The sequence below is a fragment of the Bos indicus x Bos taurus genome, chromosome 3 (assembly GCF_003369695.1).
Source record: "Bos indicus x Bos taurus breed Angus x Brahman F1 hybrid chromosome 3, Bos_hybrid_MaternalHap_v2.0, whole genome shotgun sequence".
Lineage (NCBI taxonomy): Eukaryota > Metazoa > Chordata > Mammalia > Artiodactyla > Bovidae > Bos > Bos indicus x Bos taurus.
In genome coordinates, this window is record NC_040078.1 from 94,064,109 (window position 1) to 94,091,014 (window position 26,906).

The window sequence follows — 26,906 nt, forward strand, 5'->3', positions numbered from 1 at the left end:
AAATTTGTTTGTAATTTATGTGGTAGTAGCTGAGTTTTACAATTTATAGACTTTTCATATAAACTATAAAATTTATTATGAATTCAAATCTCTTGTAGATCAATTGAAAAGTCTGAAATTCAGTCTTCTGCAGAGAATACATATACACGCTTAAGATCACATTGCTTTGAAATTTTTGTATAGTGTTCAATCACATGGAGTAATTAACATTTTCCTTTGCCATTAAAGATTATTTAAAAATATTAACAATAACATACTATATATTCATTCAGTCCCCTGCAGATAAGACATTTCTGCTGTTTCCAGCTCTTCTAATTTATAAAATATATATGTAAAATGATGATAGGATAGGCTACTCTTGTATTTGGTTATAGTCAGCTCTCAGTATCCAGAGAATTGGTTCCAGGATCTGTGGCAGATACCAAAATCCACAGGTGCTTAAATCCCATAGTTGGCCCTCCATATCCACATCTGCAGATTCAGCCAGTTTTGGATCATGTAGAACTGTAATGTTTATTGGGAAAAAATCTGCATACAAGTGGACTCATGCAGTTCAAACTCACATTATTCAAAGATCAACTGTATTATGGTGAAATTTTTTTTTTCAAATTAACATTTTATTATAAATGAAATATCTCAATTTTTATGTCAGTTTTTTATAATACTTAATTCTTTATTTTGTTAACTATTCTGTTAGCATTGTTTTTTATTTATCTTGTATATTCAAGATTTATAATATAACCCATTTCAGTATTAAATGAGTGATTTAAATTTCACTATTAAATAATCATAAGAAATCAAAACAGATGCTAGGAAATTATATTCAATTGAACATTAAAAGCATAATAACCCAGAGAGAAACAGCATTTATTCACAAACTATAGATCTTGTGATAATAGAAATGATAATTTACCTTTTAGGCAGAAACAAATCTTAAATGGCAATTATCACTGCACTTTAAGTCAGAATTTTTATTTTTTTAATATAAATTATTTTAATTGGAAGCTAATTACTTTACTATAAATGGGATTATTAGATAAAAAGGATAAACCTCTGGTGGCTCAGAGGTTAAAGCATCTGCCTGCAATGCGGGAGACCTGGGTTCGATCCCTGGGTTGGGAATATCCCCTGGAGAAGGAAATGCAACCCACTCCAGTATTCTTGCCCAGAGAATCTCATGGACGGAGGAGCCTGGTGGGCTAGTCCACGGGGTCACAAAGAGTCAGACATCACTTTCACTTTCAGGATAAACATTCAAAGGTTCCTGCTGTGCTATGCTAAGTTGCTTCATTGTGTCCAACTCTTTGCCACCACATGGACTGTTAGCCCTTAAGGCTCCCCTGTCCATAGGATTTTCCAGGCAAGAATACTGGAGTGGGTTGCCTTTTCCTGCTCCAGGGGATCTTCTGGATGGAAGGATCTAATCCATGTCTCTTACACTGACATTTCCTGGCGGGCAGGTTCTTTACCACTAGCGCCACCTGGGAAGCTACATACTACAAAATTGCTGTATTGTCAAAAAGTGGTTACTAATTTGCAGTTCCAAGAAACAATATATAAAATGTGTTGATAAGCTTATAAAAAAGCCCTAAACGCCAAACACAGTTTTTCCTTGTAAAGGATAATGTTTATTACAAAAAGAGCATTAAATAACAGTGTAAAAATCACTAAAAATTCCATAAGCCAGAAATATTAATATCCAGAGTTTCATTCTTTCAAACCATCTCTTTAATACACACATAACATATAGTTACACATACATAAGAAAAGTTTTACAAAAGTGGGTTCATATGCTGTATTTAGTACATACAGCAAATTAATTTTACATCAATTTAACTGAAGAAAAAAAATGTAAAATTTTCAACTTATAAAAAATTTTTTTCTACAAGAGAATCTAAAGACTCCTAAAATAAGGATGAGTATAGAAAACATTAAAGAGGCTGGAGTTTTTTTTTTTTCCCCAGTTTCATGTATGTTTTAGAGATCGTATGACTCCTGTCATAAAAAACTGAGTTCTCCTACTTCCTGCTTATTTCTGTACAGTGTTCAAATATTTCATTTGTCTTAACGATTTTCCATTATTTTTATGTAAAATTTCTAAAGCATTTACTACCATTTCTTTTACTGCTGCTTTTTTCCCCTAAGTCCTTAATTTGATTCATTTCTTTTTCAGTAACATCAGGCAGTTTTCCCCCCAAGTGGTTGTATGCTTATAAGCACTTGAAAACTTAAGAATGTCTATTCCCTTTATATTTTAAGGACAACCTTGGCTGGGTATAAAGTTCCCGACACACTGTTTTCCTTAGACCTTTGGAGCCTTTTGCTTCACTGCCTTAATGGCAGTGCCTGGGGCCATCCTGATCCTTTCCCTCACTATACATGACTTGATTTCTCTGCTTGGGTGCCCATATTTTTTCTCTTTAAATCAAGGTGATTTTTCTTCTATTTGAATTTTTTAAGTTGATTTGCTCAATTCTCTTTATCAGAAATATCAGTTAATCATGGGCAAGATTTCTTTCCATGTTTTCTTATTATCTCTGTAGCTTTTTCCATTTTTTATTTCCTCCGATCTGTTTTCTCTGTGCCTTATCTATTTTGTATTTTCTAAGGCTTTCATTTTCAGTTTTCAAATCTTCATTTCTTCAAGCTCTGCCATGCTTACTTTCCACCTCTTATCTTTTAATCTCTTTGAACTTGTATTCTTGCATTAAAAAAAAACATCATTTTATCTTTTTTGAATCTGTAGAAACTTGTTCCTTTTTTTGGCTAGGAATGACCAGCATGTGAGCATTTTTTTCTGATTAGTGCTTATTTAAATTTAGATCTGCCAAAAATAATGGAAAGGGGCTAGAGGAATGAACTTTGTTACATTGGAAGCCTCTCACCAAATCCATTGTTTCCTTTGCCCCTGAGAATACATATCCCTTCATTCTTTAGTATTAAAAGGTCATCATGCCCAATGGCAAACTTTTTAAAGCAGTATAATTCAAATTGTGGGGAGTATAAACCATTTAGTGATTGTATACCCAACGGTAAAACTGATAATGAAATATCAGAATGTATTTTGCATAAGGAGTATCTTCTTGAAATCTGTTTTAGTGCAGAATATGTAAAAGTATAGAGGTAAGATGTAAAATATGTCTCAATACAGGCCAAAGAAAGTTGTAAACCTTTAGTTCCAAGGCCTCACTCATGCAGTAGGCTAGCACACAGATGGCAGAAGTGGTCCCTCAGCAAGGTTTGTCCTAAAGTCATCTGCTCTACAATTCTGTAGTTTATCAAAGGGATCTCCAGAGAGAGAGGTTTGACATGTCCCACTCTCAAGTAGGCTGTCAGTGTGTAGTTTACGCTTGGGAAGGTTTATTTTTGGTATTAAATATTACTGGGGTTTAGGGTGGGTTTCTACATTTTTATACTTTAAAAATATACTTTTAAAACTAATATACTGGATGATAATTTGGTTGGTCCATAGGTCATTCAGCCAGAATACACTTTTTTTTTTCGATTTAGAGCACTTTGATAAAAGAAATAACTGCTAGGACTCTATGTAACAGATTCAAATAGAGGCGCTTACATTTAATTTTTAAAGACAGTCCTATATATAGTTGTATGATGAACCATAATAACTCTTATGATTTTATTAGCTCAAATATTATCAGGAGAGCAATTATTGAACAACATGAAATCTCAAATACAATCCCCAAACTAATATTGATACTAAAGTCCTTAAGTTCAACAAGCAATAGGATATTCAGCCTGTAACTAGATATGACTTCCCAAGAAACTGGATCCTGTGTGGCAGTTGGTCTTCACAATTGTTGCCAGGGGCAGAGCTGCAGGAAATCAATTTTTTTTTTCCATTTTAAAGGAGGAAAGGTGAGTACAGGTAGACAGAACTCCTCTAGCAAAGATCCAACACTCTCTTGATTATCAATACCCATGGGCACTATTTAATCCTTATTTTGCTTTGTCCTTAGCATCCTTAACCCCTCTCTCCCATTTCCTCTACCTTTCTGAAATGATTCAATTTTCAGTCAGTGTTTGCCCTTCTTCTTCAACAGAGTGAGTGTTGCTTATGATTCTACTACTGGTTTTCCTTACAAATGTACGCTCCCTGGGCATTGCATTCAATTCTACACCTTCTACAATTACCTAAACATTGTCAATTCAGCGTTAGATCACTAGCTCAGCTCCAGTTCTTATTTATAATGTCTGGGCTTTATCTAGATATACCGTAGCTGTCTCAAAGTAAACTTCAAGTTAAGCTGAATGCATTCTTTTCTCCCTACCACCACAATTCTCACTACCTGCCCCTCTAAAACCTGGTCTCTTCCTGCTGTATTTTCTGGTTTTGTGAATGGTGCTGTTGTTTAGTAACTCAGGTTAAAACCCTGAGTGGCATTAGATATTTTTCTCTCCATTGAATGTTTTCACCCTGGTTGCCCTACTGCTACTGCCTAGTCTTGACAGTATCAACGCTCACAGCATAAAGGTGCTGAGCACCTTAATTTGGAATTCAAGGCTGTAGGGAAAAAGAAACACTATACAATAATGCTATGTAATAGGTGTCAAGTTTTACTCTTTGTTGAACGTTTAATGCAACTGGATTAAATAATCCAGAAAAAGCCTTACAACTGAATTCATTCTTATAAAGTTGCTGATAACAGGTCAGTTTTCATGTTTATTACCATTTGCTGCTGCTGGAAGTAAAACCTGGAGCTAATATATTTTACCGACTTGGTTTTTTTAAGGGAACAGCAAGCAGTAGCCCGTATCTCAGAATTCTCGAAACAGTTCTAATCTCAGTGTAAACCAAAACTAAAACCACAGAAAAACAGGAAATGGGTGTGTCAAATTTAATAACAAAAATAACAATGTGGCCACATTCTCCCCTTGTTTCATACACCCTATTTGAATCCATTCTACCCTCATAAATTTCAGTACAAACAAGGCTGATTGTACAAAGAGGCCAAAAGCAGCTCAGTTCAGGAAGCATTATCTTTCAAATGTGTGGATTACATACAATTCATAAAGAGATACAAAACTCAGCACCTCTTTCATGTTAAAAAAAAAAAAGTGAAAACTTGGTTTAAAAAAAAATCTAAAATACTCTCATAGCTGCCTGGGACTGAGTAGATCTTCTACGTAGACAGATGCCTTCATCTCCACAGAAGGCCACTTGTATTAAAACCAAACTGAGTCCATTACTCATTCCCTCTCCGGCTCTTCTTGTGGCTTTTCTTAGACCTGAAATGGTGACACATACAAATCATTAAATTTACCAGCTGTTTTAGGAGCTGAGTAAGGATTTTTGAGAAAGACTGATACGTGCTAACACTGATGGGGACAAAGACAGTCAATATTCATTAAATGTACTTGGTGTTTTTATGTTTAAGAGCAACACTGAGTTAGGCATTACTCTCCAAAATTTACCATTGAAGAATTGACCTCTGAGAGATCGAGTGCTTCCAACAGTGTACAGTTTCTAGAGGTATCTAATGGAAGCTTACCAAATGAAAATGACTTATCCAGTGTCACTCAACTGCTAAGTATTAAAAATTGGGACTGGGACTTCCCTAGTGGTCCTGTGGTTAGGTATCTGCCTGCCACTGCAGGGGACACGGGTTCAATCCTTGGTCCAGGAGGATCCCACATGCTGTGGGGCAGCTATGCCTGTGTACCGCAGCTTCTAAGCCCATGAGCCCTAGTGCCTGTGCTCTGCAATAGGAGGGGTCACTGCAGTGAGAGGCCTACACACCGTGGCTGGAGAGTGGCCTTCGCTCGCCACAACTAGACAGGGCCCAGGAGCAAAGAAGCCCAGTGTGGCCAGAAGTAAATATGTTTTAAAAAATCTTAAAAGCTGGGACAGAGTCCCAGGGCTCCTGAGATTAAGGCTCATGCCTTTATCCAAAGTCGCAATCCTACAGGAAAAATAACTACATACGTATATATAATTCTAATAATTTTCAGGTCAAGAGACCACTTCTTCCTGTAATTAAGGAGAATTCCTAAATTGTATTGATGGAGATTATATCTCCATTAACACAAGGTCCAACTGACTTGTAATTGGGACTTTAATTTGTGAATAAAGACTTATATTCTTAAGTCAAAATAGAAGTTAATCCATACCTTTCAGGAGATTTTGAGTGGCTCCTGTGCCTGTGACTACGGTGATGACCTGGAGAAGAAAAAAGGCTATTCAGTGTACCAGTTTCTACCCTCACACTCTCTGCTATTTCCCTTAGTTCATTTTTGGCTTGTGATAGGGACACCTTGTTGGTAGTGAAGAACTGAACCCACTTAGCCTTCAGGGCTTTATGGCTAAATTTCACTACCACCACACTGGGTATTTACCACTACTTTGTCATGTCTTACTCCTATAATTTCAGACAAAAACTGAAGCTCACCATCCTATCAACAAAGCTGATAAATGACAGTTAAAATGTGAACTCTAATTTTCAAATTCTATGTCCACTTCCTTTTCTAGACAGTAATAGAGTAAGATACTCCTGTATTGTAGGAGGCTAATTGCTCCTATTGCATTTCTTTATTAAGACAACCAACAGCAAGCAAAAGGCCCCAATGCTATACCTGGGGACTTGGAGCGGGATCTGTGCCGTCTATCTCGGGACCTGCTGCGATGACGTCTTGGACTCTTGCTCCGATGCCGTTCTCTGCGAGGGGAGGGGCTGTGGAAATGACTGGTCAGACTCCCGTATCTGTCCTGACAATATAAACACAACAACATCCCCCCTCCCCAAATCTCTATCCTTCATCACAAGTCACTAAAGGCCTACCTCCTCCTTTTGGGAGACCGACTCCGCCTATATGGAAAGAAAAAAGAGAAAAAAGAACCTTAGTAGGTGCCCTGGACACTGAAAATTGCAAAAATTGCCCCAATTCTTAACCCAACTCTGTTATCCATGTCTTTGTCATTTAACTTTAAGATTGGCCATGTGACTTGCTTTGGCCAAAGGGGTGTTTGTACATGTGATGCAGATGCTAGAAAGATTACTTCATGGTTGGGCTTGTTCAGTCTTGTGTTCTGCCACTGCCATGGGAACAGGCCTAACCTAGCCTAGAATGTGACACACACACAGATGAACTGCTCCAGTCATCATAGCTAAGGCCAGCTACACTAGCCAACAGAGAATATTGCAAAACAAGTGAGTGACCATAGCTTATACTCAAAAAACTGCCTAAGCCCAGATTAAATCACTGGCCACAGACCTGTGAATTAAATAAATGTTTGCCACTGAGGTTTTGTGGGTGGTGTTTTTGTAGCAATTAATACATTGGTGAGCACACATTATCCATAGGCTAGCATTTTCCTTCCATGAAGTCCAAACTTCTACACTCCAGTGCTTAAAGTATCCCTGGAATATGCCAATGCCTAAGGCCTTACCTTCTGGGAGACCGACTCCTACTCCTCCGATAGCGTAGTGTGGGAGAGCGACGGGGTTTGTCCAAGTCTCGGTAGCTTCTCCGGCGATGATCAGGTGATGGCACTCTTTCCAACTGGAAAAGAGAGGGTCTGGGTCAGTGATGAGCACAGGCTTACAGAGAGCCAACTAGGAACATGGCTTATACCCTCCTCCCCATCCCATCCCAAATTCCACCTCTAACTGACTTTAAAACACAGTACTCTGAATATATATGGGATAACACTAAGGACAAGAAAACACATTACCAAATAAAAAAATCAAAATCTAATAATCCCGTTACTGTTCTTGTGCTGGTACCATTATTCTGGAACTATGTAAGAGTAATGAGAGCTAAGTATGCTTATCTCCTAAGAAGTTGGATTTCCAATGTGAAAGAAGAAATAGAGATATAAGACTGATGAGGTTAAATATATTGTATTTTAAGCTTACAATTTCTTTTTCCTTTAGCTTTATCAACTGTAAAGTCCTAGAAACACCATGTAGCAATGAGCCCAGACTGTGGTCTCTGAATAACATATCTAAATTAATGGAACTAAGAGCTTCTTGGAAAAATGGCAACTTTTAGGTCCAGGCTACAATCTTAACAAGACATAACGAGAACATGTCATTGTATCAGACAGCAAGGGGCTGAAACTACTATGATTGTTTCAAACAGTGAAGTTGAGGGGCCCCCACTGGCCAGACAGAGGGCAATCCAGCACCAACAAGGACAATAATGGTCCAGACACCAAATATATTTAAATTGATAAATTCAAATGTTACCAAGGGCAAATCTTCTTAGGAGAATACTATAAAATCAACTCATGATTTTAAAACATGACAAAGGGAAATAACTTATCTTACTTTTCTTATATAAACTTTATAAAAAAAAAACCTAAATGTTGATTTGGGAGGTTTTTTAAAAAATATCATTATTTTACAACCCTTAATGGATCTATGCAGAGATCATCAAGTGGATCCTAATATTACAAAAAGAGAGCAGACTATTCCATCCTGGAGGAAGTACACTATACCTATGAAGTAGTGTTGCTTCACTCCAAAAACCCCAAATCCAATTAAAGACTCAAGAACTAGTTAACAGAAAATAAAATAGACGAATGAAATATGAGATATATGATGGCCGTGATCTGCTTTGAGATAACTGGTGGAGGACAACTGAGTAGATGTGGAGGAAACAAAATAGCTGAGCTGATCACTGTTGAAGCTAGGTGATGGGTAAATGGAGGTTTATTCTCTCCATTTTGGTATGTGATTAAATTTTCCATTAAAAAAAAAAAAAGAATGCATGTTTTTGGTTCACTCACCACAGAAAAGCCCCTCAGCCGTGCCTGGCTTTCCATTAATGAATGACTGTGCTTCCCTTAACACTTATCTTATATGGAGCCTACTAAGCTCAGAGCTACACTTTCATCTGTACTACCTTAGTATCCACAGGCCAGAATTTCTTATATTTCCCCCTAGTTTTTTCTACACATGTAATTTTAATCACAAATGTTTTAGATCTTAAAAAAAAAAAAAAAGCTTACTGTAATCGTTTCCACGTTATCACATACATTTTTTTCTGGCTGCACCAAGTGGCATGCAGGATCTTAGTTCTCCTACCAGGGGGAACTAAGTTAGAACTTAGTTCTCCACACCACCCCACTCCACAGCGGGAGTCTTACCCACTGGACCTCCAAGGAAGTTCATTTGTTATTTTTCATAATACTTCTAATGGTGGCCTAATACTGTTGAATTGTTAAAAATAGTTTACCTGACTGCTCCCTGACAACTTGCTTGTTTTCAAGTTTTCAGCATTTTAACAAATAGTGGAAGAACATGACTATGCAGTAGGTGGTTTTTATTTCCCTAAACTAGGTTTACTTCTTAGTATGCATTCAATTATGAACACTATTATTTTTGTCCCAAGTGTTTAATAGCTACCACTTATTATGCAATTATAATGTCCCAAAGCTAAGGGCTCTATGTATGTAATTTCATTTAATACTCATAAAAGTCCTAAAAGAAAGGTATCATAATCCTTGCTTTATAGAAGAGAAAATATATATGGAGATTATATAATTTACATAACATAAGGCCACTAGTAAACAGGAGAGCTGAGATACGGATCATGTCCATTTAACTCTAGGACCCATACTCTCAATGATGAAATACTGTATTTTGGGGTTTTTCTTTTTTGGTTAAAACTAAATACAGTTTGAAAACAAAAAAAAATTCCCATTCCCTGTAATTCTCCCTCCTTCAACCCTTAAGCTCCCAGGTGCCTGACCTTCTCATCTTCTTCTTCCTCCTCTTCACTGGACTCCACGTCATCCATGTCTTCTTCTAGAGCACTAACCCGAGGCTCCAGCTGTTCAGCTTCCTCTAGCACGTAGCGTTTCTACAGAGAAAACAATGAAAGTTAGAGAGGGCCCTTCTATCTCCTCTATGTCCTGAAGCTCCAATACTGGGCTTCTGGAAGTGACAGAAAACCTATGGCACAACAGCCGAGGCAATTTCATTTCAAAGACATCCCAGACACAGATATTCTTAGAGACTTTAGCATACCTAAGATCTATATATATTTTTAAGTTTCCCTGTAAAGAGATAAATACAAAGATGAAGAGAATATCACTTTTCTATTGCCTCTATTCCCTGTGACCTTATACTCCAAGGTCACTAGAGTATCAATCAGTATAGCTGTAGCCTTGAATAGAAATTATGGGCTTCACACACAAGGGTCAATAGTTCAAGACAATGTTGGCTGGGACTTTGCCAGGAGCAGCTCAGACCAGAATCCACTAAGAGATTCACTAAGACTCAGTCCACTGTGGGGGTTTGGGTCCTCCTGCTCTTGAGTAGCACCAATTCTCTATTAGACCCAGGATTTGGGGAGCTGTCATGCATTCTGAACAAGGCTCAGGATATAAACAAACCACCTCCTAGTTTCATTTTCTTCTAAGATGTGACTTAGCAATCCTAAGTGACTAAGGACCTGAAAGGCAAAGGCGAGTTCAAAACAGACAAAAGGACTGGCTGGGTCATAAGACCCTTATGGTTTTGTTTTTGTTTGTGTGTGTGTGCACACCAAGGACATACAGATCACTGGATAGCCCTAAAATAAATAGTACCATTTGTACTCTTATTTTGCTCTCATTCATCCCTAACAAAATTCTATAAAGGTTAGGAGAAATGAGATAAAGATGCCATTCAGTGACGTGAATCCCTTGAAAAAGGGTTCCTTGGAAAAGATCACCACAGTCTGGGATCTAGGACTGCATCAGACAGGGCATCCAGAATCCCTGATGCTCACCAGACTTGGAAGTGATCAACGTCAATGTATTAACTTCCAGTATTTGTGTTTGATAAAATTAGAATTCATTCCAGAGCAGCTCCCTGCCAATGCCAGGGCACATGAGAAGCTATGCCCTATGGATTGCTTGAAAGAAACAAATCAAAGCTAAAGGTAGTCTTAAGGGTCACTTCATCCAGCACATAGAGGCCCACACCAGAACACACCTCTCAGTGATATGGTAACATGTATCAGTCATATTTTAACTTTCCTCTCCTCAGTGAGGTCTGCTTTGCGGTCTTTGCTTCTGGACTCCAGCAGACTACCCCATTTGCATCAACACTCTTGCTCAGAGATGACTGGATTTAGAAACCTTAGTCACAACCTGACTGTAGTTCAGAGTATATCATTTTTTACAGTATTTCTAAACTTAATAATCATAGCTAAGGATAAAATGTGAGAACTGGACCCTGAAATCAGGTTTTCAGATTTGAAATGTCATCCTTTTCACTAGTCTATAATAATCAATATGGAAAAAGAGAATGTTCAGAATTACTTTCTATGATTTTCTGTAACTGAGTCACTCTGGAGGAAGAGTGGTTCATTGTACTTATCTGTGAGCACTACCAACTATCTTCATCCATCTGCTTTGCTGCCTCAAGAAAGTTTACCTTACCCATTTATCATATTTACAATCCATTCTGTACTCCACATTGATGTTTTTCAGGTCCCTTTGATCTGTTTTTTATTGAGGTGAAATTCACAATGTACACAATCAGCAATTTTAAAGTGTAAAATTCTTCCATCACCACCTCTCACTAGTTTAAAAACTTCCTCATCACACCAGAAAAACATGCCATACTTATTAAGTAATCCTCATTTCCCTTCCCTGAATCCCCTGGTAACTACTAATCTCTGCTTTGTCTCTTATGTATTTACCTTGTCTGAACAGGCAATTTGTCCTTGGAGTACAAAATGAAACAGGGCAAAGGCTAACAAGAGTTTTGCCAAGAAAACACTGGTCATAGCAAGCACCTTCTTCCAAAAATACAAGACATGACCCTACACGTGGACATCACCAGATGGCCAATACTGAAATCAGACTGACAAGAACAAGACCTGGAACTGACTGGCTCAGATCATGAGCTCCTTATTGCAAAATTCAGGCTCAGATTGAAGAAAGTAGGAAAAACCACTAGACCATTCAGGTATGACCTAAATCAAATCTCTTACGTTTATACAGTGGAAGTGACAAACAGATTCAAGGGATTCGATTTGGTAGACAAGAGTGCCTGAAGAACTATGGACAGAGGTTCATAATACTGTATAGGAGGTGATGACCAAAACCATCCCAAAGAAAAAGAAATGCAAGAAGGCAAAATGGTTGTCTGTGGAGGCTTTACAAACAGCTGAGAAAAGAAAAGCAAAAGGCAAAGGAGAAAGAGAAAGATACATCCATTTGAATGCAGAATTCCAGAACAGTGAGGTAAGAAAAGCAAGCTTTCTTAAGTGAACAAGGCAAAGAAACAGAGGAAAACAGAAGAAAGACTAGAGATCTCTTCAAGGAAACTGGAGATACCAAGGGAACATTTCACGGAAAGATGGGCATGATGAAGGACAGAAATGGCAATGACCTAACACAAGCAGAAGAGATCAAGAAGAGGGGGCAAGAACACACTGCTGAAGAACTAAAGAAAAAAGGTCTAATGACCTGGATAACCAAAATGGTGTGGTCACTCATCTAGAGCCAGACATTCTGGAGTGTGAAGTTAAGTGGGCCTTAGAAACCATTACTACAAAGCTAGGGGAGGTGATGGAATTCCAGCTCAGTCATTTCAAATCCTAAAAGATAATGCTATTAGTGCTGCACTCATTACGCCAGCAAATGTGGAAAACTCAGCAATGGCCACAGGACTGAAGAAGTTTTCATTTCGGTCCCAAAGAAGGGCAATGCCAAAGAATGTTTAAATTACTGCACAACTGCACTCATCTCACATGCTAGCATGGTAATGCTCAAAATTCTTCAAATTAGGTCCAACAGTATGTGAACCAAGAACTTTCAGATGCACAAACTGGATTTAGAAAAGGCAGAGGAACCAGAGATCAAATTGCCAACATACACTGGATCATAGAAAAAGCAAGGGAATTCCAGAAAAACAACTACTACTTCTTCACTGACTATGTGAAAGCCTTTGAGTATGTGGATCACAACAAACTGTTGCAAGTTCTTAATGAGAATACCAGACCACCTGACCTGCCTCCTGAGAAACCTGTATACAGGTCAAGAAACAACAGTTAGAACTGGACATGGAACAATGGACTGGTTCAAAATTGGGAAAGGAGTACATCAAGGCTGTATATCATCAGCCTGCTTATTTAGTTTCTATGCAGAGCACGTCATCCAAAATGCTAGGCTGGACGAATCACAAGCTGGAATCAAGATTGCCAGGAGAAATATCAAAAACCTCAGATATGCAGGTGATACCACTCTAAATAAAGGCAGAAAGCGAAGAGGAACTAAAGAGTCTCTTGATGAGGGTGAAAAGAGGAGTGAAAAATCTGGCTTAAAACTCAACATTCAAAAAACAAAGATCATGGCATCTGGTCCCATCACTTCATGGCTAACAGAGAAAAAATGTTAACAGTGGCAAATTTTATTTTCCTGGGCTCCAAAATCACTGCAGATAGTTGACTGCAGCCATGAAATTAAAAGATCCTTGCTCCTTGGACGAAAAGCAATGACAAACCCAGACAGTGGATTAAAAAGTAAAGACATCACTTTGCTGACAGAGGTCCATGTAGTCAAAGCTATGGTTTTTCCTGTAGTCATGTACAGATGTGAGAGTTGGACCATAAAGAAGGCTGATCTCCGAAGAAGTGAGGCTTTTGAATAGGGGTGTTGGAGAAGACTCTTAAGAGTTCCTTGAACTGCAAGGAGATCAAACCAGTTAATCCTAAAGGAAATTGACCCTGAATATTCAGTGGAAGGACTGACTCTGAAGTTGAAGCTCTAATACTTTGGCCACCTGATACAAACACCCCACTCACTGAAAAAGACCGATGCTGGAAAAGACTGAGGACAGGAGGAGAAGGGGGCAACACAGGATAAGATGGTTGGATAGCATCACCGACTCAAGGGACATGAGTTTGAGCAAACTCTGGGATATACTGAAAGACAGGGAAGCCTGGCGTGCTGCAGTTCTTGGGGTTGTAAAGATTCAGACACTACTTAGCAACTGAACAGCAAAAATGCTATGTTGACTTTTGATCTTTAAATTATTCCTTCTTGGCTTTTATCTAGCAAGGCAAGGTGGGATACAGCAAACTGATTCAGAATTACTGAGCTACAGCAGCATCAAAAAGGAGATCTTAAGTTCTGGGTCTTCCCAATTTGGGTTTCTGTGGTTGCTTAAAACTCTGAAGAATCTGTTCCCATGCCCCATCTTAAACACTGTCTGTGGGACCCTTTCATCAATGCTACCAATTTTACACAGAATATCAGAATCTGAGAGTCAAAGACTCTTAGTCTATAGGTATTCCAATGACTTTTGCAATACATTTTACAATTTCACTGAGGAATAAGTGATATACAATAAACTGTAATTTTTATAGTATACAATTTGATGAGTATTGTGTTGTATACAAATGTAAGTCAATACATCAGTATAACGGATAGAGCCGCCCCACCCAACAGTTTACCTGTGCTCCTTTCGGATTTCTCATTCCCTCTCCTCCCCAATCCCTTACTCTATAGCTAGGCAACCACTGTTCTTTATTGTCACTATAGTTTACATTAGAAAGGAATTATACAGTACATACAATTTTGTGTCTTTTTTCACTCAGCACAATTATTTTATGATTCATCCATGCTACTGCTATTTATCAACAGTTCATTTTTGCTGCTGAGTAGAGTCAGATACGACTGAGCGAGTTCACTGTCACGTTTCACTTTCATGCGTTGGAGAAGGAAATGGCAACTCACTCCAGTGTTCTTGCCTGGAGAATCCCAGGGATGGGGGAGCCTGGTGGGCTGCTGTCTATGGGGTCGCACAGAGTCGGAGTATTAGCAGTAGCAGCAGTATCATTGTATGGCCACATCATTCACTTGATGGACATTTGGTTGCTTCCAGTTTCTGGCCATTACAAACAAAACTGTTAAGATTATCTGTGCTTAAGTCTTTGTGTGGACATATGCTTTCATTTCCTGAGTAAATTCCTGGAAGTGGAATAGCTGGATTGAATGGTTTAGAAACTGCCAAACTTTTCCAAGTTTGGTTGTTCCAGTTTATATTGTCACCAATAGGCTCTGGAGACTACTAGTTCCTCCACATCCTCACTAACACTTGATACGATCAGTCTTATTTTACACATTTTATAGGTATGTAGTGCATATTTCTATGCTTTTAATTTGCATTTCCCTAATGATTAATGTCTAGTCAAGGCTATGTCAAGTCTATGGTTTTTCCAGTGGTCATGTATGGATGTGAGAGTTGGACTGTGAAGAAAGCTGAGCGCTGAAGAATTGATGCTTTTGAACTGTGGTGTTGGAGAAGACTCTTGAGAGTCCCCTGGACTGCAAGGAGATCCAACCAGTCCATTCTGAAGGAGATCAGCCCTGGGTGTTCATTGGAAGGAATGATGCTGAAGCTGAAACTCCAGTACTTTGGCCACCTCATGCGAAGAGTTGACTCACTGGAAAAGACCCTGATGCTGGGAGAGATTGGGGGCAGGAGGAGAAGGGGACGACAGAGGATGAGATGGCTGGATGGCATCACCGACTTGATGGACATGAGTTTGGGTAAACTCTGGGAGTTGGTGATGGACAGGGAGGCCTGGCGTGCTGCGATTCATGGGGTTGCCAAGAGTCGGACATGACTGAACAACTGAACTGAACTGAATGATTAATGATATAGAACACCTTTTTATGTGCTACTGGTCAACTATGTATTTTCTTTGGTAAAAGATCTGTTAGAATTTTTTGTTCATTTTCCCACTCGGTTGCCTTCTTTTTAGTAAGTTCAAGAGTCGTTTATAAAGTACAGATTAAAGAACTTTTATGGATATATGTTGTACAAATGTACTCTTCCAGCCTGTGGCTTGCCTTTTTAGTTTTGTAATGGTATCTTTTGAAAGGCAAGTTCTTAATTTTTATAGTCAATTTATTAATTTTTAATAAATAGTTCACGTTTTATTACAGGAATTTGTCAAACACAAGGTCACTAAGATTTTCACCTATGTTTTCCATAAGTTTTCAGCTCTTAGCTTTTATGAGTCTATTATCCCCTTCAAGTTTATTTTTACATATAATGTGAGTTAGGGGGACATTCATTTGTCTCACATGGGTATTTAATCATTTTAGCACCATTTGTGGAAAAGATTATCCTTTTTCAATTGTTATTGCCCTAACATCTCTGCAGAAAACCAACTGACCATAAACATGTACTATACACTTACTTCTGGTTCTTTCACTTTGTCCCGCTGATCTGCTTGTCTAGCTTTATGCCACCACAACACTGTCTTATAATTAGGTAGCGTTTGTCCTACTTTGTTCTTTTTCAAAGCTGCTTTGGATATTCCAGGTCCTCTCCATATTCATATACATCTTAGAATCAGTTTGCCAAGTTCTATCAAGTTTTATTTGGATTTGGATTGGAACTGAATTGAATCTATAGATTAATTTGGGAGAACTGACAACAATTGTTAAGTCATCGTCAGATATACCATGAACATGATATATCTCCATTAATTATGTCTTCTTTAACTTCTGTCAGTAATGCAATGTTTTATATTGTTTAAAGTCTTACACATTTTAAACAAAATTATCCATAATTACTTTATAATTTTTGATGCTGTTATAAATAGTATCTTTTATACAAAATCTCAAATTTAATTGTTCCTAGCTCATGTACAGAAACACAACTGACTTTTATACACTGACCTTGCACTCCACAATTCTACATAAATAGATGACTGGATAAACAAATTGTGGTATATATACCCATGCAACAGGATATTATTCCTATCGAGCAACAAATGAAATAAAAAACTGTTAGTATATGCAAAAACATGGATATATTCCAAAATAACTATGTTAAGTGAGGAAAGATTAAAATATTCTTTTTCTAATTCTTTTCCTATTTAGGTTATTACAGGGTATGGAGCAGAGTTCCCTGTGCTATACAGTATTGGAGGATATTCAGTCAGTCAGTCAGTTCAGTTGTCAGTTGTGTCCGACTCTTTGCGACCCCATGAATCGCAGCACACCAGGCCTCCCTGTCCATCACCAACTCCCGGAGTTCACTGAGACTCACGTCCATCGAGTCGGTGATGCCATCCAGCCATCTCATCCTCTGCCGTCCCCTTCTCCTCCTGCCCCCAATCCCTCCCAGCATCAGGGTCTTTTCTAATGAGTCAACTCTTCGCATGAGGTGGCCAAAGTACTGGAGTTTCATCTTTAGCATCATTCCTTCCAAAGAACACCCAGGGCTGATCTCCTTTAGAACGGACTGGCTGGATCTCCTTGCAGTCCAAGGGACTGGAGGATATTATTCTAAGTGAAATAAATCAAACAAAGACAAATACTGTATGATATCACTCATATGAGTCTCAAAAAAGGAACAAACTACTAAATATAACAAAGAAGTAGACTCACAGATATAGAGAACAAACTAATGATTACCAGTGAGGGGAGGGAAAGAGGGAGGGAATTAAGAGGAACAAAGTATTCGAAATAAAATAAGCTACAATGATATATTGTACAGAGCCACTGTTTTATAATAACTATAAATGGAATACTACCTTTAAAAATTGTGAATCACAATACTGTATACCTATAACATATAATATTGTACATCAACTACACTTCAGTTAAAAAAAGATTTTGAGATCCACGGTGTTTTATAATGCATGTGTATAAAGAGATCTTTACACACATGTTATTGTGTACTGTGTATGTATGACCTTTATCTCTTACCTGCAGCCGGGGCAGAATGATATCACAGACTCTCTCGCTATGCAGTAGTTCATCAATAAATTCATCTACATGCATCAGCTCAAACTCTGAAAGAAAAACCATAAGCTCAAGTAACTTGGAAGTAAGTTTAAATAGCCAAAAAGTTAAAAAAGTTTAAGACTCTTTATGTAAGACATCTAACAGGGTATTTGGTATAGAAAGTGTGAACTCTCTGCAGTTTCCCTCTGTGTGTGTGTGTTAGTCACTCAGTCGTGTCTGACTCTTTTGACCCCATGGACTGTGGTCCACCAGGTTCCTCTGTCCATGGGATTCTTCAGGCAGGAACACTGGACTGGGTTGTCATTTCCTTTTCCAGGGGATCTTCCTGACTCAGGGATAGGACCCAAGTCTCTCACATTGCAGGTGGATTCTTTACCATCTAAGCTACCAGGGAAGCCCCTTCCCTTTGCCTACACATGCACTAATAAAGCTACTACAGTGTGGCAATTAACACTGAATAGATTACTGTCAAACCTGGGCTCAACCTACAGGCTTTCACTGCCTTGTCACCACCACCAATCTTCAACCAGTCAACTCCCCTTTATTGAGGCCATTTACGTGCCATGCTTCTTCTAGGAACTGGGAATAATGGGATGAATGAAGCTGTCCCAATTAGCAGGAAAGACAAGCATAAAAAGAAGCACAATAAGTCCTGAATTACAAAAGGGTAATGTTTTTGAATAAAATTTACAACTCAAGTATAGCATCTCCTGTGAACCTACTAAGTTCCTAAAAATAAAATATCTATCTTTTCCCCTATGTGGGTCAGCAAACTTTATTAAATGAACGTGTAACTGATTTGGGGCTTCCTGGGTGGCTCAGTGATAAAAAATCTGGCTGCTGATGAAGGAGACGTGAGTTTTCTCTCTAGGCTGGAGAAGGAAATGGCAACCCGCTCCAGTATTCTTGCCTGGAAAATTCCATGGATGGAGGAGCCTGGTTGGCTACAGTCCACGGGGTCACACATAGTTGGACATGACTTAGCAACCGAGCACATGTGGCAACCTGACTTAAGATATTATATTAGTTCCAAGTGATAGTGATTTGCTATTTTTAAGAATCATGTATCTTACATGGTAAGTGGAGCAACAGCTTTTTAGAATTTCTATGGTAAACATTACCTTAGTTTAGTGGTTCTCAACCAGGGGTGTTGCCTCTCCAACTATGGGGTGCTAACGGCCTTTAGTGAGTTGAAGCCAGGGATGCTGTTAAACATTCTACAATGCACTGGACAGCTCCCCATAACAAAGAAATATCTGGCCCAAATGATCACTAGGTTTAAAAACCCTATCTTAGTCTAGCATAATATAGTCATAAACAAGTAATCTCATGATGGCCAGGACCATGTCCATCTTGTTCATCACATTATTTCCAGTATGTAGTACAGTACCCGGCGCAACATTGTCACTTAGTATGTATTTATTCAAATGAATAAGTAAGCTAACAAAAGTTTGAAGAATAATACCAAATTCTTAACCTTGTACTCCTTAATGTAATATTTAGAGGGTAAAGGCCAATGTTACTAATCTTTTGTTATGACACTAAGTGAGAAAAAGTTCTGATTGCATTATCTGAATCCCATTTTACCATAAAATGTGTCTCTTTGTAAAAGGTATGGAGCTGCCCCTCCTGGATATACTTATGTTTCAGGAAGATTCCTACGTAAGTATGAGCACACTCAGTCCATGTATTACAGGGTGAAGTATCATATAACAAAGGCCAGTAGAAAGAACTGTGAAGGTCCAACAAATGGAAAACAAAGGTCATTCAGGAGCTAGATCTTACGGGATGTAGCACATGACGCAAAGCAGGGATTAACATAAGATGCAGCTGGAAAGATAGGCAGACAGGGGCAGACTGGGTGAGGTTGACAGGAAGCTAGTAGTCTAATGCAGTATTATTACTCCCCAGGAGAGATGGAGGACCTGACTGAAGACGCTAACAATCTGGATTACGTGATGCCAGAGATACTGGTGAAATAAAAACTGGCTCAGGGATGAAGGCCTAGATACTTAGCACCATACTCACCTCCATTTCGGTTCTGACTCTTGATTTTTCGATAGTCATTGTATAGAGGCTCCAAGTACTTGTAGCAATCAATCGCAGTGCCTGTCAACCTCATGTAAAGTGCTCCCAGCATGCGGACGTACCTGACAAATAGACCACAGTGAAACAACAGGCCATTCCACAAAGTTCCTGAGTTTTACCAGTAGCTTTTCTCATGATAGCAGTGGATAAACAAGTTCTTTTTTCTCTTTGGCAGATGAGAAAGCTACATTTTTAGAGGTAGCATAGGGCAGCAGAAAAAATAGCTAAAATATGGAAACCTGGGTTCAAGTTCTCATTCTACCACTTACTGGCTGCAGTGACTTGGGTTATAATGCTCAACTTTCATAGTCTATTATATCATCTGTAGAACTAAGATACAACCTATTTACCTCATGGGATTATTTTAAGAATCAAATGAGATACTGAATTTAACAACAGAAAGTAGAGATTTATTTATTAACAATATAATTTACACAGATTGCTACTTGCTGGAAAGCAGAATGCTGATTATGGAAAAAAGTCAGTCATCTGGGTTCAAATTTTGATTCTATTATTTACTAACTCTGTAACACTAGGCAATTTACTTTTGCTTTCTCAATCCTTGTAAAATGATAGTCCCTAATTTGATGGCTTGGTATATTAAGTAAAAAATGAATAAGATGCTAAGCGAGGTATATAGCACAGAGTAAGTACCTAATAAAAGTTAGTTATTTTCTAGCCATTAATGTTTATAAGATTCCTTTATTTTCCCTTTCTCCTATACCCCAACTACCTACTCAAATCTTCATTTCAATAAACAGTAGGCATTTGAAATTCATTTCCTTATATGACAAACAGAATACAGTGGCGAAAGAAATGGACTCTGAAACCAGCTTTGCCACTTATCAGCATTTGACCTTGGGGAAATCAATCTCTCTGTGCCTAAGTTTCATCCCCTACATAATGGGGATAATAATTTTACAGGGTAGTTGTGGAGGTTAAATAAATTATCCCATGTAAATTTCTTAGAATAGAGATTGGCAATAACAATCTATTATTACATCTGTCTCCTGTTCTCGTCTGTGAGCTCCTTGAGCAGCTTATCTTTTGGGGCCAGATACCATGCAACAGGCACCGATAGAGATTTACAGCTCTTTCTTCCTTAATCCTCACATCTATCCTGAGTTGGTAATATTGTTTCCATTTTACAGGTAAAGAAAGTAAAATTTAGAAAAGAAAGTAACTTCTCCAAGGTCACAGTTCATAGGTAATAGGGTCTGGACATGAACCTACAATTAACACAAATGTTTCCTTCTTCTTTACCACACTTTATGTTGCTTTCTTCATCCTTAAGTATTCAGTGCTACCAACATATTTGGCACTAACATCTGCTTAATATATGTCAGTGAGTTTTGTGAAATACTTTTTTGGAAGAAAAGTCACCAAGGCTCAGAAAGTAAAGAAGAAGGTTAATACAATCAAAACAGACAAAACAAAAACTCAAGGGGCTCAAGAACAAAATACTGGAGTGGGACTTTGGAAATGAGATACAGTGTTTTCACTTCTTTTAACCAAAGCCAAATTCTGAACCACGAAATTAAAATATTTATATTAGCCAGTAAATATTTCACTCACTTGAAATCTTCATTTTTTATAAACTCTACAATGATATCCTTCTCGGGTTGAATCTGAAGCATCTTCAAGGTTAAACACAAAAAAGGAGTTGGCTTTATGTTGCCACCGTAGACACCACCCACAAATCTTAACTCCATGGCTTTATCGACTACAAGTTCAGCTAAAAAACAAAACAGAGTGGCATTGCAACATATTAGGACTAAGCTTTTACAGGTTTGAAGTGCAGAGAGTTAAAGTTAGTTCAAAATTTGGTGCTCCTGAATTAACAGCTTAATATTAGGAGAACAAGTGTGTATTAAATAATAACAGCAGCCAATATACACTGAATTATATGCCAAGTACTCTGCTAAGCATTTCATATTACCTCATTTAATCTTCACAAGTCATGAGGTTAAGTTCTAGCACTGCCCTTGTTTTCAGCTAAGGAAAATGAAGGCTAAGAAAGGTTAAGTGATGTGCTCAAGATTCACAGCCAGAAAGTGGCAGGGCCTGGATTTTAGTTCAAGAAGTCTAACTTCAGAGTCTGTGCTTGTCACCATCATGTTACAGGAAAAACTGCCAGATTAAATAAGAGTTAGAAGGACGAAAACTGTAACAAACCACTCCTCAATAACTAGGTAACTCTAAAGTTTATCTAGACAATGGGGATAATAACTTTTCGATGTTGTCATCAAAATCAGACACCAGTTTTGTAAACTAGGGCAAGTCATTTCACCTCTGGAATGAGAAAAGGCCCCCAAAGTAAATCTTACATGACTCCAAAATTTAATGGCGACTCAGAAAAACAATATGACGCCTCCGTGGACACATAGCTAGGGTGATGGCAGCGCAGTAACAGCACGAGTAATTAACAGTGGTAACAACTAGCACCACTACCACCCCTGATTACTGAGTACTTTTATTAATATATAGCTGTAGCTAAATATACATAGCATCACCGACTCAATGGACATGAATTTGAGCAAACTCGCAGACAGTGGAGGAGAGAGCAGCCGGGCAGGCTACGGCCCAGGGGGTCACAAGTCTGACACTACTTAGCGAATGAATAACAAGCTGTAACTATATACCAAACACTTCTTACACACTATTTCCTGTAATCCTTACGTTTCTTGGGTTAAATCATTTAATCCGTAGACCTTTGATGTGGGTATTACTGCGCTCGTTTTACAGTAGATGAACTCATGGTTCACGGGGGAAACACAGGTACCAAAAACAGCCAGAATTAAACAAGTATCAAAGACGACCTGGAAGATTTCTTTTAAAAACATATATTTATATTAGGACTGGGACGTGAAAATATTTCAAATGATCCAGATTTGGGGGTAATAAGATTATAAATTTGGTTTCGGGAATACTGACGCTCCTTTAAGACCTTCAGGGTTAACACTGGAACCTAGTAAGTTCTCATTAAATATGGAATGCCTCGAAGAAACGACCTGTGACACCCTTCCGAATAAACTCCTATCAGGTCTATCTGTGTTCCCAAAGCCCAACACAACACTAGGCACAGAGTAGGCGCTCAGATTCTTCTGAATGACTGAAAAATTCTCCCTAAATCTCACCCCCAGTGGGCCCGTCCTATTGTACTACTCCGGAAAACTGGGCCATGGGACGACAGGGGTTGGGGCAGGGAAGGGGGGTGTTCAGCACGCTCTTGCTCACCTGTAAGTCCAAAGCACTCCTCTTTCCAGTATTTGGACTCATAAATTCGCGTCCGAATGATTTTCTCCACCAGATACTGAGGGTTGGTGCCGTGGATGCTGTGCGCATCTTTTACCGTACGGTTCGCCATTTTAGAACGCCTGACGTTCTATTTCCGTCGGGTCCTTTAAGACGTCACATCCAGGTTAAAAAAAACCAGAGAGAAAAGATAAGGTTGGAGGAAGTCTCACTAAACGGTTCGAGCGTCCATATTGAACCCGGAAATGTTTTCGAGTTAGGAACTTTCTTCGGCGAACGGCTTCGCAGACCTAATCAATGATGGCCGCGGCACGTTGGCGGGTGTACGTCGTGCGTCCCCTCCTTAGATGGGCGGGGCGGAAGGTCTGGCTGCTGACGGACTATGGAGACACCCTGGGGGCGGGGCTACGGCGTTTGGCGCGAAATTTCCTTTTCTCCACCTTCTTTCCATTCCTAGTGAGGCTTCCGTTTCGGCGTTTGTGCGCGCCTGGCAGCTGTAAGAAGAGTCCCCCTGGGGCAGGTAGATTTGCTGCAGTTCCACGAGCTCCTGAAGCGGGGACGCTGGAAGGAGGCTTGCGCCCATCTCCAACAAGCTTTGGCGCCCGGTGAGTGTGGCGTCCCGGGCTGGAGAGGGACCTGAGCCGCGGGACTGTGGAATTTGTTCTCTGCGGACTCATTGAGCCATAAATCCATTCAGCACATATGTACTAAACGCCTGGTAAATGCCAGGTACTGTTCTAAGTGCATTAGGAGCGTCTTACTTTCCACATGGCGATTTCTAACAGCTTTCTGCCTCTGCCGGGGATTGCGATCTTGCAGTGGGAAACCGGAAGCCAACAGCGGAGAAGCGTGAACACTCCTGTCCTCAGCTCCTTGAGACTATCAATATTGACCTGAGTCATATGAACCTTATATCCACATGGCCCGTGGGAAGCAATCGCATCCTTCTTCCTTTCAGGGTAGTGTAACAAGCACCACAGGGAAGCGGAGCAGCAGAGTTATTACTCGATATGGATGTCGCTATTGCTCCCAGAGGGAAAAAGGGGCTAGACTTAAGTCCCTTTTCGTGACTAAAGGGCCTGACCTCCTACTCATATCTTTTCCCCTAAACGAGCTGCTCTTAACTGCAGTGGCACTTCTTTTACTTTCTCTAGTCTAACCCCGAAATAGAAGGGCCTTCTCTTCTGGCAAATTGGAAAAAGCACTGGACTTAGAGAAATGAGATGCAAGCTTCTTATCTTGGGCTATCTGCCAAATTGCAATGATTAGATATGGTAGTTTTCTATTTTGGTTGTCTGTAAAAGTGGTACCCTCTTCCCTACTGTTTTGGGTACATGTGAATGCCACTGGAGGTTTTTGTGCGAGGTCATGTTTATCAAGTCCCTTTGCAACAGTTTTTAATGTAACAGGGCAATATGCAACTTTAGAAGGTTTCTGAATTCCTTGAAATTGAACGCAGAATTTTGTGTGAATTGTTTCATAACATTCATCAAAGTATTAAAAAACAAAACCAAAAAAACCCCACTGTCGCTTATAAATAAATGCAAGGGGTTAGGGAGTGGGGAAGGACTTTCCTGGCAGTCCAGTGGGTGAGACTTGGTGCTTCTACTGCAGGGAGCGCGGATTCGATCCCTGGTTGGTGAACGAAGATCCTGCGTGCTGTGGCCAAAAATAAATAAATTTTTTTTAAAAAGAGTGGGGAAATAAATCGACCATTTTGCATTTTCTCACTTCATCCTCAGTGATCGTAGAATAATGCCCCCAGCACAGAATGGATGATTAATAAATAAATATTGGTTGAATAAAAGAAAGCTTCTATTATTATTTGCATTTTGTGGGTAAGGAAATTGAGACCCATTTGACTGCTCAGTCAGCAGGTAGGAAGCCTTGCTTATTGTAATAAGCATACCAGAAGCAAACTCTTGTGTGCCTGTATTTTCAGTCGCGTGTGACTCTTGGTGACCCTATAGATTGTGGCCCCGCCTGGCTGCTCTGTCCTGGGATTCTCCAAGCAAAAATACTGGAGTGGTTTGCTATTGCCTCCTCCCCTTAGACATGTATTAACATTACCCACTTTCACACAAGGTGTTCTAAGGTGAAGCGCTTAAGAGCACAGTCATCAGAATCCAGCTGCTCAAGGTTTGAATTAGGGCTGTGCCGTTCTGTGTAACATTGGGACAACTTACTATCTTGAAGTGCTAGAGTTTTGGTTCTACCTTTTGTCTTGGTGGATCAATAAATATATGCTATCGTTATTTTTAGGGCTTCCCTGTGGCTTAGTGGTAAAGAACCCAGAGACATGGGTTCTATCCCTGGGTCGGGAAGATCCCTGGAGGAGGAAATGGCAACCTATTCCAGTATTCTTGCGGAGAAAATCCCATGAACACAGGAGCCCGGTGGGCTATAGTTCATAGGGTTGCAAAGAGTCGGATGTGACTGAGCACGGACATTTTTTTTTTTTTTTTTCTGCAACTCGTATCTGTTTTTCTTGGGTGTGGCTCCTCGACTGGATAGTGTGTATGTTCAAGATTTCTGGTATCTTCAACATTGAGAGCCTGTAATGTGTGTTTCCTAGAAGCCAAAGTCTTTGCTGAGCCAAATCTGGCCTGTCTTTCCACTCTGTTCATCACTCCTGTTGGGAAACCTCTTTCTGATGATGAGATGCAATACTGGGTCAAGGGTAGGAAAGTGCTGCCTCTTCAGAAGGACTCCTGATTAATTTTTTGAACTTTTCATGGAAAAATAACCTACATATAGAAAATTCACATCATAAGCATACAGCGCAGTGAGTTGTTTTGAAGAAAACATACCTGTGTAACCTGCATCCTAGAAGCACCCCATTCCCTCCCTGTGCTTCCTTTCAGTCATTGAGGTTTCCTTTTACTCCGACTTCTAGCATCATAGGTTAGTTTTACCTGCTTTTGAGCTTTGTGTAAATGGAATCAATATAGTATGTATTCTTCTGGTGTCTGATTCCCTTAGCTCATTGTTATTTTGTAAAATTTTCCTCATGTGTGCAGTCGTGACTGGTTTAATTTCACTGCTTTATAGTGCTGCTACAACCATTCTGGTGCGTGTCCTTTGATGGTTTGTTTGTTTTTCTGTTGAATATATTTTGTTGGAACTACTGGATCATAAGATATGCACATGTTCCGTTTTAGTAGATACTGTCTGTTTTCCACTTTCTAATTTATGCACTCTCCATCTGTGTATGAGAGTTCTGGCCACTCTACATCCTTATCACACTTGGTATTGTCCAAATGATTTTTAAAAACCTGTTCATTCGTTCATTCATTCGTTCACCTATTATGTGTGAAGTCTTAACCTAGGCCCTGGGGATGCAGTTATGAACAGACAAACAAGGTGCCAAGATCCCTGCTCTTTTGGAATTTAACATTCTGATGTAGAAAGTGCAAAAAATAAGAAAGTAATATAATGGTTATCGCTTTGATAATAGAGTGGTGCAGTAGAACATGACCCTGAAGGACAGTATAAAGGGGTGGGGAGTAACTTTCCATTGGGCATCAGTGAAGGCCTATCTGAGGAAGTTTTACTGGCACTGAGACCTGAACCATCCCTGCAAAGATAGGCAAGAAGAGAGAACAACAACTGTATAAGTCTGAGGGGACTAACAACCTTCGTCTGCTTGAGATTCAGAAAAGCAGTCCTGAAGCGTAGGGATAGACCAAGACAAGGCAGGTTATGTAATCCAGGCCCAGAGAGCCTTCTGATACTCCTGCCTTCTCAGCCTTTGGTAAATCATCCACCCTTGCATACAGATATACTGGTCTCAGTGTATAGAGCTCCTGATCTAGAAAAGGAGTGTTAAATTTTA

The 26,906-nt window shown here is 39.3% G+C and overlaps 2 protein-coding genes across 2 annotated transcripts in view; one reads left to right on the top strand and one right to left on the bottom strand.

Moving 5' to 3' along the window:
* Positions 1 to 1,710: 1,710 nt before the first annotated feature.
* On the bottom strand, positions 1,711 to 23,310 carry PRPF38A (pre-mRNA processing factor 38A). Its single transcript, XM_027537262.1, has 10 exons — positions 23,054 to 23,310; positions 21,392 to 21,551; positions 19,757 to 19,878; positions 17,690 to 17,775; positions 9,715 to 9,825; positions 7,406 to 7,518; positions 6,798 to 6,824; positions 6,592 to 6,689; positions 6,130 to 6,178; positions 1,711 to 5,247 (listed from the first exon to the last, which is right to left on the bottom strand). Exons 1-10 carry the CDS (start codon positions 23,181 to 23,183, stop codon positions 5,205 to 5,207), a joined length of 939 nt encoding a protein of 312 aa, XP_027393063.1. The 5' UTR covers positions 23,184 to 23,310; the 3' UTR covers positions 1,711 to 5,204.
* A 102-nt stretch (positions 23,311 to 23,412) lies between these two features.
* Positions 23,413 to 26,906, top strand: part of ORC1 (origin recognition complex subunit 1) — a 37,234-nt gene continuing 33,740 nt past the window's right edge. The window contains exon 1 of the mRNA XM_027537258.1: positions 23,413 to 23,676. The gene's annotated coding sequence lies outside the window, so the exon portion shown is untranslated. The remainder of the gene's footprint in view (positions 23,677 to 26,906) is intronic.